The sequence below is a fragment of the Peromyscus californicus genome, unplaced genomic scaffold, assembly GCF_007827085.1.
Source record: "Peromyscus californicus insignis strain IS unplaced genomic scaffold, ASM782708v3 Scaffold_12__1_contigs__length_115047231, whole genome shotgun sequence".
Classification (NCBI taxonomy): Eukaryota; Metazoa; Chordata; class Mammalia; order Rodentia; family Cricetidae; genus Peromyscus; species Peromyscus californicus.
Window position 1 is genome coordinate 72,585,430 of NW_026294413.1, and position 12,800 is coordinate 72,598,229.

General features: G+C 46.4%; 1 protein-coding gene across 2 annotated transcripts in view; it reads left to right on the top strand.

Moving 5' to 3' along the window:
* Positions 1-748: 748 nt before the first annotated feature.
* The window catches only part of Tep1 (telomerase associated protein 1), a 45,984-nt gene continuing 33,932 nt past the window's right edge, over positions 749-12,800 (top strand). For both annotated transcript variants that reach the window (XR_008217101.1, XM_052733382.1), the window contains exons 1-9: positions 749-897; positions 2,627-3,208; positions 4,791-4,976; positions 5,806-5,940; positions 7,799-7,960; positions 8,259-8,420; positions 8,725-8,802; positions 10,263-10,387; positions 10,571-10,728. Coding sequence is in view for 1 of the 2 variants with exons in the window: in XM_052733382.1 (XP_052589342.1) it covers positions 2,651-3,208; positions 4,791-4,976; positions 5,806-5,940; positions 7,799-7,960; positions 8,259-8,420; positions 8,725-8,802; positions 10,263-10,387; positions 10,571-10,728 (1,564 nt within the window). In the remaining variant the exon portion in view is untranslated. The remainder of the gene's footprint in view (positions 898-2,626; positions 3,209-4,790; positions 4,977-5,805; positions 5,941-7,798; positions 7,961-8,258; positions 8,421-8,724; positions 8,803-10,262; positions 10,388-10,570; positions 10,729-12,800) is intronic.

Consider the following 12,800-nt stretch of genomic DNA (forward strand, 5'->3'; position numbering starts at 1 on the left):
GGATGGAGTTAACTCTACGATCTTCCTGCCTGAGCCTTCTGAGTACTGGGATTAAACGTGTGTGCCACTGCCTGGCGGTGGTGGCGCACGCCTTTAATCCCAGCACTCGGGAGGCAGAACCAGGCGGATCTCTGTGAGTTCGAGGCCAGCCTGGGCTACCAAGTGAGTTCCAGGAAAGGCGCAAAGCTACACAGAGAAACCCTGTCTCGAAAAACCAAAAAAAAAAAAAAACAAAAAAAAAACAAAAAAAACGTGTGTGCCACCGTTCCGGATGGATCATAGCTTCAGTTGACAAGCTCCTGACTCTATTGCTTTTGGCCTGGGGCAAAGCAGTTCATGGATGGGGTGGGGTGGGGTGGCAATCACTGGCAGAGGAAACTGTTCACTTCCAGGGTGGATGGGAGGAAAGAAGAGGGAGAGAAGGGATCTGACTTTCATAGTCTCTTCAAGGGCACACTCTCAAGAGATTTAACCACCTCCCCCTAGCTGGCCCAAACTGGCAGTCATGTTTTTAGCACGTAAGCCTTGGGGGGATTTTTAAGATACATAATACCATCAGAACATGACTGTATTGGGTAGGGATGCAGCATAGTTAGTAAAGCTGGCCTGGCCCTGAGTATGAATCAGGGGAAACGTACAAACCAACCCGGGCGTGGTTCGCACAAGCCTGCAATCCCAGCATTGGCGATTACACTCCCCGCAGCAGTCCCGCCCCCAGCCCCGCCCAGGTCACTGCCCCGCCCCGCCCCCAGCCCAGCCTCTCCCTTGCGCCTCCGTGGGGTGCTGGTGTCCTTCCAGTTCCCTGTTTCCAACCTCTCCACTGGCTGACCCAGGCCGCTTTCTGCTTCCTGTTGCGGCGCCCCTCCTTGTGCACAGCTTTTCCAGTCCCGAGCGCAGGTAGAGAGCCCTGGCTGAGACCTGTGTGGCTGGACTCTGGGAAGGGCCTCCGGGCGAGCGCAGTGCAGCCGCCTAGTCCTTCCGGGCGCCCTGAGGGTGTATTTGGGGGCCGGGGGGGGGGGGGGGGGGGCAGGTGCCTTTGGCCTTAAGTGCTCCTAGAAGGAATGCGTGTCACAAACGAGGGGTGTTGTGAGCACTGTTAGCCACAGAATCTCGCTAGATTGTCCACCACGCTTAACAGAGAGGTGGACGCTAAGGTGCTAACATGGCAGGCCTTCACGACCTCCTGAGACCAGGATAACGTCTGAAGTATGGCCCCAGTTGTGAGGCCAGAGAAAAGGGGCGGGAGGTAGAAGTGGAGGCAGATATACATACTTGTATATTAACAGAAAGTGAATGCTAGTATAGAACTGCCAATAGCAGTTGTCTCTGGGACGTGGGGGAAGAACGTCTAAGTTTTCCGATTTGGCTCATCTGAATCTCCATAAACCCCAGGGAGGAGAAAAAATTACATGTCTTTGTTTTTCTGTTAACTTAATTTTTATTTTTTAAGAACTTGTGTTTTTAAGTCTTGGATTATGTGGTTGGATGGTGTGGTTGTGTATGTCTTTAATCCTAGCACTGGGGAGGCAGAGGCAGGTGGTTCTCTGTGAGTTGAAGGCCAGCCTGGTGTATATCATAGTTCCAGGTCAGCCAGACCTACAGAGCGAGACCTTGTCTCAACAACAAATAAATAAACAAACAAGTAAATAAATAAAATATAGGATTAATTCTGAGATTCATTATTACTCCTTGTGTGTGGGGTGTACGTGTGTATACATGCTTGTGTGTATATATAAGAGTATAAACAAGTACGGAGACTGGAGGGCACATCAGGTGCTGTACGCTATGGCTTCCCATCTTACTTTGGTAGGCTGGCTGGCCAGCTTGCTGTACGAATCCTCCTGTAGACACTTTATCAGCTGACCTATCTTCCTAGCTCCTCACCCCTTTTGGACAAAATCTCCTATATTTCAGGGTGGCTTTGATCTTTTAACCTGCTAGGTAGCCAAGGATGACCTTGAACTTCTGTTCCTCCTGCCTCTGCCTCAAGTGCAGAGAGGACAGGTGTGTGCCACACATGCCCTTATTGCTGTCCCCCCGACCCCCAGTACAGAGACACGAGGGGAATAAGCCAGACACATTTTCTTTTGAGGAAAGGTGTGTCCCTGTAGCTCCCGGGATCTGGAATTTGCTGTGCAGCCAGGCTGGTCTTTCTTATGCCCTCCTCTTCAGCTGGGGTTCCAGGCAGGTCACCACCAGGCCAGGCTTTCTTTTCCCTGTAAGCTTTACCTTTTTCCCACCTTGTTTCCTTAGAATTCACCCTGGATGAATTAAAAAAGGGGGGGTGGGCAACAAGATGGCTCAGTGGCTGAAAGTCTTTGCTGTGTGATCCTGACCACCTGAGTTCACTCCCTGATCCCACGGTGGTAGGAGAGAACCAACTCCCAAGGGGTGTCCTCTGATCACACACATGCTTTGACCCGTGTGCCTGAACTTGTGCATACACCTCTCCCTGCAACACATACATACACATGCACACGCAATAATAATTATTAATAACAATCCATAATCTAATTTTAAAAAGAAATAAAAATATTGCTTGTTCTTTGCCTATCACTGGCACAAACAGATGAATATGGAGTTGGTATGTTTCTAATGCAACTCACCACCTGTTCTTTCCCTCTAGGCATATGTTGGTTGTGCTGAAGCTATGGAGAAACTCTGTGGGCGTGTGCCTGTCCACTCAGACATCCTCTCCTTGGAGAACCAATGCCTGACCATGCTCCCTGACCTCCAGCCCCTGGAAAAACTACATGGACATACATCTGTCCATCCAGACATTCTCTCCTTGGAGAACCGGTGCCTGACCATGCTCTCTGACTTCCAGCCCCTGGAGAAACTGCATGGAAATACATCTGTCCACCCAGACATCCTCTCCTTGGAGAACCGGTGCCTGTCTATGCTTCCTGACCTCCAACCCCTGGAAAAACTACGTGGACATATGTCTAGTCACTCAGACATCCTGTCTTTGGAGAACCGATGTCTAGCTACCCTATCCACTGTAAAGAGCACTGTATCTACCAGCCCCTTGCTTCATGTATCTCACAAGATGCAAGCTGATGTGTGTAGCCCGCACACTAGCAGTTGTCTGTTCCCCAAGCCTCCTTCAAAGAAGGTTCCGTGTTTCTCTGACAATCTAGACCTTCCAACTTGTTCCAGGGCTCCGAAATCCATCTCTGCTACTACTCAAGTTCAAGAAATAGCTTTGGTAATTGTTTTTGGATGCTGATCTTGACTCTAGCTGAATCTGTTTTGTTGTTATCACTAGATTTCAGTGCCTTAGTTTCCTTCTCTGATGACCTGTGTCTAGGGACTTTCTTTTCTCAGAGCATTTTTGGTATCAGCCTTTTGGTTCTTTTGGACAGTTCTAGGAACTGAACTCATAGGCATGCACATGGTGGGTAGGTGCTCTACTACTGAACTACATCTCCAGTCTCTCATGGCCTTTTCCGAGTTAGTCTTTACCTTGGGGCTGTCCTCACTGGCATCTTTATTCTTACCAAGTATCTAGTACGGAGATTCTAGGTCCTTGTCTTTAAGAAAACCTCTGATCGGGAAGAACGCCAGCATAATTATTACAACAGAGTTAGCTGGGTGCGTCCAAGGTTACACACGCAGTATATCTACTATGTCAGAACTCACTTCCTTGTATACTTGTGTGCTAACACATGTCCATTCAACAGATCCATATAAGCACATTTAGTATATAGATCAGAATTGGCAGACAGGAACACATTTTCTCTGTGAACACTTGGGGGAAAGTTTACCTGAATCTTATGGTATCTCTGTTAATTATGAAGTATGCAGCCTTAGGCAAAGCTAATAATATCCCCTCTGGAGCTTTAATTTCCCCATCTTTCAAATCAAGCTGGTAAAAAAAGAAGCTTCACAAAGTTCTGGTTCAAAGTGCAACTGCTGTTACCCTGAGATTTAGGGCTTTGCAACTTGTAGAGTCAAACATAACATTATTCCATTGAATTTTCCAACAGTCCTATCAGGGAGGTGGTAGTAAATGAAGAAGCTCTTTACTTATGGGGGATTGATATGGGGCTTGACATTCTTCTGACTCAGAAAACACCGCACTGCATTTAGAAGGTATATGAGAGGCCTTGGGCTCCCAGACTGGCAGTCATGTGATGGCAGTGTGGAAGTGCTGGTAGCCATGTGTGTGTGTGTGTGTGTGTGTGTGTGTGTGTAGGGGAGGGGGTGGAGTCACAGGTGATGATTGCGGTTCAGAATGGGATGTTTCCATGAGATAAACACATTACCTTTCAGGCAGTGGGGAGTTTCCCCACACCCAATTCAACCATGTCAGATATCAGAGACAGCACCAGCAAGCATGCAAAGGCAGAGCAGAAGCAAAAGACGTTCCAGGGTCTGTGGTCTCGGGGGGGGGGGGGGGGGGGGGGGGGGGTGGAGGGGGTGGGTGGGGGGGGGGGGGGGGCTTGCCTACCCAAGAATTATCTCCCGGAGGGTTGCCTCCTGGCGGGGCGACACTGAACCTCAACCGTCACCTGTTGTGCCCTGCACGCCTCTCCCCAACCCCCAAACATAGCTACCAGCAGGGAAGATTGCAGAGCATCTGGACAAAAATCTTAGAAACCTGAATAGAGTAAGTCAGTGTGAAAAAGAGTACCAGGCTAGAGAGAGGGCAGACCTGTGTAGGGGTGCAGGCAGGGGGTTTATTAGTTTAGAGATGTGGACCTTCCCTGTCTCTGGGAGACACTTCCCCGATCCTGCTTTGAGGGCTGTGAGCACACGATGTGATTTGTAACTGCCACTGTTTCTAGGGTCAGTGGCGCTTCTCAGAAGACAAGAAAGTGCAGGAAGAGGAGGAGAGAGCACAAGTCCAAATGCCTCTCTATAGTCTAAGCCTGGGAGAGGAAGAGGAGCTGGATGCACCAGTCCTGAAACTCACATCTGGAGACTCGGAATCTTATCCTGAAACCAATGACCGGGTCCTTCAGGAAAAGAAGGTAAAACTTGGGAGGTTGGTGGTGGAGGGAATGGTGAGAATGGAGACCGGAACCGGGGCTTCTCCCTAGGAAGGTTGCAGAGGGGACGTGATTTTGTTCTTATTTCCTACTTCTTCTTTTTTTGGTGTTTTGTCTTTTTTTTTTTTTCTCGAGATAGGGTTTCTCTGTGTAGTTTTGGTGCCTGTCATGGGTCTCGCTTTGTAGACCAGGCTGGCCTTGAACTCACAGAGATCCTCCTGGCTATGCCTCCCGAGTGCTGGGATTAAAGGTGTGTGCCACCACCTACTTTCCTACTTCTTAATTCAATTGTCCAACCTGTCAGTTGAATAGACATCTCTCTGAACCTGGAGTCCATTCTTTCTGGTTTTGTTTTGTTTTGTTTTGTTTTCGTTTTTAATGCCTGTTGAGTATTTGTCTGCATATGTAGACATGCACGGCGTGTCTTGTGCTTGTGGAGGTCAGAAAGGGTCTCAGATCCCTCTCCGTATGGTGGCACATGACTTTCAGTCTGAGTACATGGGAGGCAGAGGCAGATGGATCTCTGGGAGTTTGAAGCCAGCCTCGTCTATAATACTGAGTTCTAGCTAGGGCCACAAACTGAGACTCTGCCTCCTCCCCCTAAAAAAATGTTGCATCCTCTGTAGCTGGAGTTAAAGGAAGTCATGAGCCACCATGTGGGTCCTAGGAACTAAACCTGGGTCCTCTGCAAGGGCAGCAAGTGCTCTTAACCACCGGGCCGTCTCCCCAATCCCTCTGTCCTTGATTGCACATGTTGGTCTGTGTAGGTCCTTATTTGTCTCCCCTTTCTTCTGTGTTACCCAATTCTTAGATGGCTCTCTTGACCTTACTGTGCTCTGCCCTGGCCTCACATATAAATGTCAAAGATGCGTCTGACCCTACCCGGGCATCCATCCTTGAAGTCTGTAGTGAGCTGGCCCCCTTAGAACCTGAGTTCATCCTGAAGGTATTGTGGTATGAAGGAATGGGGAGAAGAGGGAAACTGGGAGATATTAATGTGGTTATGATATGAAGAGCTGGTAACTGGCTCCTTGTAGGGGTGGAAAGCATGTTTGCTCAGGAAGGGAGCAAGATGTCTGAGTGAGTCTGGGACCTCATCCCCGGGGTTCTGTGGAGTGGAGAACGGTGAGATGGGGGAAGGTATACTAGGATTGGGTTTGTACAAGCTAAGTGCACAGAACTAGGCTGTGGGAGTCTTATTAACATGATGAAACTTGGATCTGGTTCCAAGACAGTAAAACACTTCCCCAAATATCGTGTGTGGAGTCGATAATGGCTGTTTCAGAAGCAGAGAAGAGGCATGTTCTAGGTTCATTCTGTTGCTGTGATAAGTCACTCTAACCAAAAGCAACTTACGGAGGGAAAGGGTTTGTTTGTTTGTTTTTTTTTTGTTTTTTTTTTTTTTTGCTCACACTTCCAGGTCACAATCCATCATTGAGGAAGGTTAGTGCAGGAACTTGAGGTAGGAACCATGGAAGAAGACTGCTTGCTAGCTTACACAGGCTCATGCTTAGCTTTCTTTCTTTAAAAAATTTTTTACTTTTATTTAGTGTAACGAGAATATGCATATGTATATGTATACATAGAGCTCAAAGGATTGTCACAAAATGAACACAGTTGTTTAATCTGGCTAATTAGCTCCTGAAACAGAACATCACCACAGTCTCTCCCAGGACCTCCTGCAGACCCAGACCCTGTCACTTCCTCCTTCAGTAAAAACAGCCACTGCCCTTAGAGAAGTGGCCCAGTAAGGAAAAAGCAGCCCCGAGTTGGATCCTCCTTGCTTGGGGGAAAGGGATGGGGCCGATTAGTATACTCCACTTCAAACACTGATTCTCAGTGTCACATAGAGAGAGAATTATACTGTGGGCTTTTCTGGGGAAGGAGGGCAGTATTTTGCCAACGTTGTAACGTTGATTCACAGTGTTGCTTACAGCTGAAGCTTGCTGTAGTTGTAAGGTAGACTATATACCACAGCTTATCTATGCTACACTTCAGTAGTGAATTATTTGTACTTCTAGGCCATCACAAATAATGTTATTATGAACATACGTGCCATTTCAGTATACACGTACAAGCATTTTTACTGTGTATTTTTGCACCAAGATTTAAAATTCAGATGCTGATCAACCATAATTCAAAAGTATTTATACCAATCCCAACTCTTTAACTAGCTTTCTTATACAGCCCAGGAGGACCTGCCTAGGGATAGTGCCACCCATAGTGGGTGGGCCCTCCTTCACCAATTAGAAATTAAGACAAATCTCCCCCGAGCCATGTCCATGGGCCAGTCTGATCTAGGGCAGAAATGTTTTTTATGGGGCTTTGGAAGACAACAGGTTTAATCAGCATTTTTAACCCTGGGTAAGCTTTTTTTTTTTTTTTTAAGTTATAGTACTTTTACTTAGAAATAATCTCGATAGATAGTGAGTATCTGACTTAATATAATTTAGCATAATTCTGAGGCTGAAAGTCACCAACAAGACTTCAGAAACTGCCTTCAGGAAGATCGTAACTAGTTATCAGCTTGTTATTTCTCTCTTAACTTCCTTACAACACATCTATGTTGCAGTTGGTAAGTTTTTGATAGATGCGGGCATGAGGGATCTTCCAAACAAAGTCTGGTTGACTTAGAAGATGGTCAGTAGACTAAGATGATGCTTGCGCTTTCTATTTTGTGGGTGTTGTGGGGTGCTCAGGAAAGCTTTGGTTTTATACTCACAGATTCAATGAGCAAGCTAGTTTAGGGCATGGAGCTATGAGATAAGTGACCAGCATGCCAACCTTTTCACCCTCCACCCTAGGCATCTCTATATGCTAGGCAGCAGCTTAACATCCGGGAATTAGCCAATGCAGTTTTGGCTATAGCTGCCTTCTTGCCGGCCTGCCGCCCCCACGTGCGACGGTATTACTCTGCCATTGTTCACCTGCCTTCCGACTGGATCCAAGTAGCCGAGTTCTATCAGGTATGGTGTCTAGTACCCTGCACTTTGACCTTCACGGTCTTTGCTTGTTTGTTTTGTTTACTGTTTGCTTTGTTCGCTGAGGAGATTTTCAGACAGAGTAGCCTCTTCCTCAGTTTTCTTTCATCCAAGTGCCCAGAGGGAATATGTTTTCTCTGTAAAAGCCGAATGGACTAATAGGGAGCCAAGGGCTGGACCAAAGTTTGAGAAAAAAAAAATTGACCTTATTCTGGACAATTTTTATAATGATGACAGTGGGAGGTCGGGTCTCTCTTCTGCTGATCTCCTCTTTCCTCCACAGAGCCTGGCAGAAGGAGATGAGAAGAAGTTGGTGCCCCTGCCCGCCTGCCTCCGCGCTGCCATGACCGACAAATTTGCCCAGTTTGATGAGTACCAGCTAGCTAAGTACAATCCACGGAAACACCGAGCCAAGAAATGTCCTCGCCGGCCACCCCGCCCCCAAGTCAGTCCTTGCCTCAGCCCTGGGCCTGCGTTCACAGCGCCTTTTCTCTGGGAAGGGAGGGATATAGGAACATGATGAGCTTCGGGGCGCCAAACTGAAGTTATCTGATATGTTCGTATATCAGAGAGCAAAGGAGCCAGAGAGGTCCAGATGACCGCGTGGAGCTGGGGGCGAGAGAGAACAGGGTCCCCCCTGTGAACGCGCCTCCTAATTGGCAGAGATAGTCTTTCAGGGCTACTGGAACGGGAATCTCCAGGGGCGACTTCCGTTTCCCTGTTTGAAGACATTTCTCTTGTCCCCGTAGAAAACAGAACAACCGTTTTCAGAGCGAGGGAGATGTTTTCCAAAGAGCCTTTGGCCCCTTAAAAACGAACAGATTATGGTGAGTCACTTGCTTGGGGGTTGTCTGTATGTGTGCACAATCCCTTCTGACTTAGAAATTAATTTAAAAAATTCTAAAATTAATTTAAAAATTATTATTTTTTTATTTTTACATTTAGAAATTAATTTTTTAAAAATTCCAGTAGCCAGTGTGGTAGACACTTACTTGTCTTTTCCTGGGCATTCTCAGTTGTGATTATGTGGTTTGGTTTGGAGGGTAAAAGGATGGGATCTTTTTTTAAATCTCTGTTGTTCTTGGTGTTATGCCTTGTTGACAGATGACATATCCAGTTGGATAAATGAATTTTAAAATGTTATAAAAGTATCTCCACACTCCATATAAAGTTTTTTTCTTTAAACTTTTTGTTTTATGGGTACCTGTGTTTTGTCTGCACGTGTGTCTGGGTACCACATATATGCCTAGTGCTCTTAGAGGCCAGGAGAGGGCCCCTAAGATCCCTTGGGTTTAGAGTTACTGACATTTGTGAGTTACCATGTGGATGCTGGGAACTGAACCCAGGTCCTCTGGAAGAGCAGCCAGTGTTCTTAACCACTGAGCCATCTCTTCAGCCCCTCACAGGGGGTTTTCAAAACAAACAGATGCTGCCACTGTTATAGGCTTATGATACAGATAAGAGTTGCCTTCTTTTTCCTTGTCTGAGAGAATAAGGAAATATGCTCTGTTCTTCTTCTTCTTTTTTTTTTTTTCAAATAAGCCAATCACCCCATAGTAACCCCTGATGGTTCAAATCTTATATAAATGAAACACAGGGACTCCCAGAAAGCTGTTGTCTTTTCCCCCTTTATTATCTTTTGGAACCCAAAGAATTGTTAACTTCTATTTCTGTTTCTTGAACTCGTCGTCCATGCTGCCCATGCTGCCTTGCATGCTTGGGACCTGTTATGTAGTTCTTTTGCCTTAGCCTTCCTGGTTGCTGGGGCTGTAGGAGTGTTGATGCTGCAATGTGTAGCTGCAGTGTTGATGCTGCAGTGTGTTGCTGCAGTGTGTAGCTGCAGTGTTGATGCTGCAGTGTTGATGCTGTAGTGTGTAGCTGCAGTGTGTAGCTGCAGTGTTGATGCTGCAGTGTGTAGCTGCAGTGTTGATGCTGCAGTGTGTAGCTGCAGTGTTGATGCTGCAGTGTGTAGCTGCAGTGTTGTTGCTGCAGTGTTGTTGCTGCAGTGTGTAGCTGCAGTGTTGATGCTGCAGTGTTGTTGCTGCAGTGTGTAGCTGCAGTGTGTAGCTGCAGCTGTGTCTTTGGGCCCTCTTTCCTTCCTGCAGGGTTTCCCCTGCTGTTGCTATCCTTGGTCCAAATCGGTTTTAGAGAATGAAATTGCCTCAGTGGTATATGATCGCTTCGTGCTTTACTTCCTGATCTGGTATGGCAGGCTTACGCTTTTATTTCTGATACCCCGTGATCATGGATGAAACAAACTCTGGGGTGCTCGGGGCTGTTTCCACAGTTTGAAGCAGCTTACAACGCGGCGCCAGAGAAAAAAAGTCCGCCAAGGTTCACTCTGAAGAAGTTGGTAGAGCAACTGCACATCCATGAGCCTGCCCAGCATGTCCAGGCCCTGCTGGGCTACAGGTGAGACACTGGATTTCAAGCACATTCCATTGCCATGACCATCCCGGTTCATCCTCGGCTCTAACTGTGGCAGTTCTCGGTGCCAGCAGTGTGAGTTTCGGCAGACCACGGTGTGAGCCGAACTTTGGCTCATTTCTACTTTGGTTAGCTTTGGAATGATAGGTGCTTTCTTCCCTCTCTTAGGTACCCAGCCACCCTAGAGCTCTTTTCTCGGAGTCACCTCCCTGGGCCGTGGGATTCTAGCAGAGCTGGGCAGCGGATGAAGCTCCAAAGGCCAGAGACCTGGGAGCGGGAGCTGAGCTTGCGGGGGAACAAAGCTTCTGTCTGGGAGGAACTCATAGGTAGGTGGCCTTGACCACCTTGTTCCTTTCCGGTCTTCCCTGTTCACGCTTCTCTACTGTAGATCCCACACTGAAGATTTCCACAAAATGGTGCAGTTGTTTTGCAATTTAACTTACATAATGGAAAATGATGGGAATTTTGAGGTTTGCTATTTACCATACCACTGTAGGCAGTGGATCTCGCTTTAAATAGTGTTGATGTCTTAGGTTGATCATTATTCCAGATATACTTAGATGATACACAAGTCTTCAGAAACACAGGACAAAAAAAGTGGTACCTCTTCCCTGTTTGTACCTGTATCAACATATCTGTAATTTATTCCAAACGAGGTAGGATTAGATCATGAGATGTTAGAACTTCTGTAGAAATTCATGTAGGACCTGGAAATTTTAATTATTTCCCAATACTGGTAAAAGAGAAAAAAAAATCATATTGGGGAAGACCAAATTACCGGTCTTTTCTTTCTTCCTTTGTTGAATATTTTTAACTGTGAAAGGCTCTATCATGCTTTCCTTTTTTAAAAGGGTTTATTTTATTGTGTGTTGCATGTGAGTGCAGGTGCCCTCAGAGACCAGAATCGGGCATTGGATACCCTAGAGTCGAGTTATAGGAGTTCCTCTGCAAGAGCGGTACTCACTATTGACTGCTGACTCACTCTCTTCAGCCCATTTTGAGGGCCTGGAAGATGGCCTAGTGGTTAAGAACATGTATTGCTCTTCAAGAGGGGCTGGGTTTGATTCCCAGCACCCACATGGTGGCTCACAACCATCTGTAATTCCAGTCCTAGAGGAGGATCTCATACTCTCTTCTGGCCTCCACAGGACCAGGCATGCCTGTGGTTCACAGACATACATGCAGGCAGAACACCCATACACATAAAATAAATGAATGAATGAATGATTTTAAGAAGAAAAAGAAAGGCTCCATTCTCTATTTTATACACTTTTCCTTTTGCTTCATCTTTTGTCTTTGGAAATTTCTCTTTGTTGAAATGTATGTAACTTTAGACCTTAATGGAATTTTGTAGACATCCAATTTTGGAACTTGAGAAGCCCAAATGACCTTTGCTGGTAGTTACATACTATACCCAGGGCAGCCTGAATTGCCTAGCTACTTATTATTCTCTCTATGGGTGCCTCCGGTGATGTGTGTATCAGAATTACCTGGGAATTAAATGCCCACCCCTATCTGACAGCCTTGTCACCAATTCACAAGTTAAGATATAGTGATGAAGGGACTTGGATGTGGTTAGGTGTGGTGATGCACACTTACAGTGCTTGGGAAGCCGAGGCAGGAGATTGGCTAATTTGAGATCAGCCTGGAGAGCCTGCCTCAAGCAGACAGCACAAACAAATAACCAAGAAGGATGTGGCGTTGGGCTGAGTCTATATGCATGTCTTTACTTCCTCCTTTCGGCTGAGAATCACTAACCCTGAAAATTTAAATTGTGACATTTACCTTGTTTGAGACTAATACCCGTAGACTAAATCCTCTATGGTTAGTTTCTTTTTTCAAATTTTTATTTTATTTATTTATTTTATATGTATAGATAGATGTCTTAGTTACTGTTCTGTTGCTGTGAAGAGACATCATGACCGAGGCAACTCTTATAAAATAAAGCATTTAATTGGGGACCTGCTTAAAGTTTTAGAGGTTTTAGTCCATTATCATCACGGAGGGGAGCATGGCGGCATGCATAGCTGGAGCAGTAGTTGTGAGGTATATCCTGATCTGCAGGCAGAGAGAGGGAGGGAGGGAGGAGGAGGAGGAGAAGGAGAAGGGAGGGAGGGAGGGAGAGAGAGAGAGAGAAACTGGACCTGGCATGGGCTTTTGGAAACCTCAAGGCCCTCCCCCAGTGATACACTTCCTCCAACAAGGCTACACCTCCTAATCCTTACAATCCTTTCATCCTTTCAAACAGCATTCAAATATATGAGTCTGTGGGGATTGTACTTATTCAAACCATCACAGTGGGTGTTTTGCTTGCATGTATGTCTGTGAACCACATTTGTGCTTGGTGCCTGAAAATTCCAGAAGAGGGCATTGGATCTCCTTGGACCGGAGTTACAGA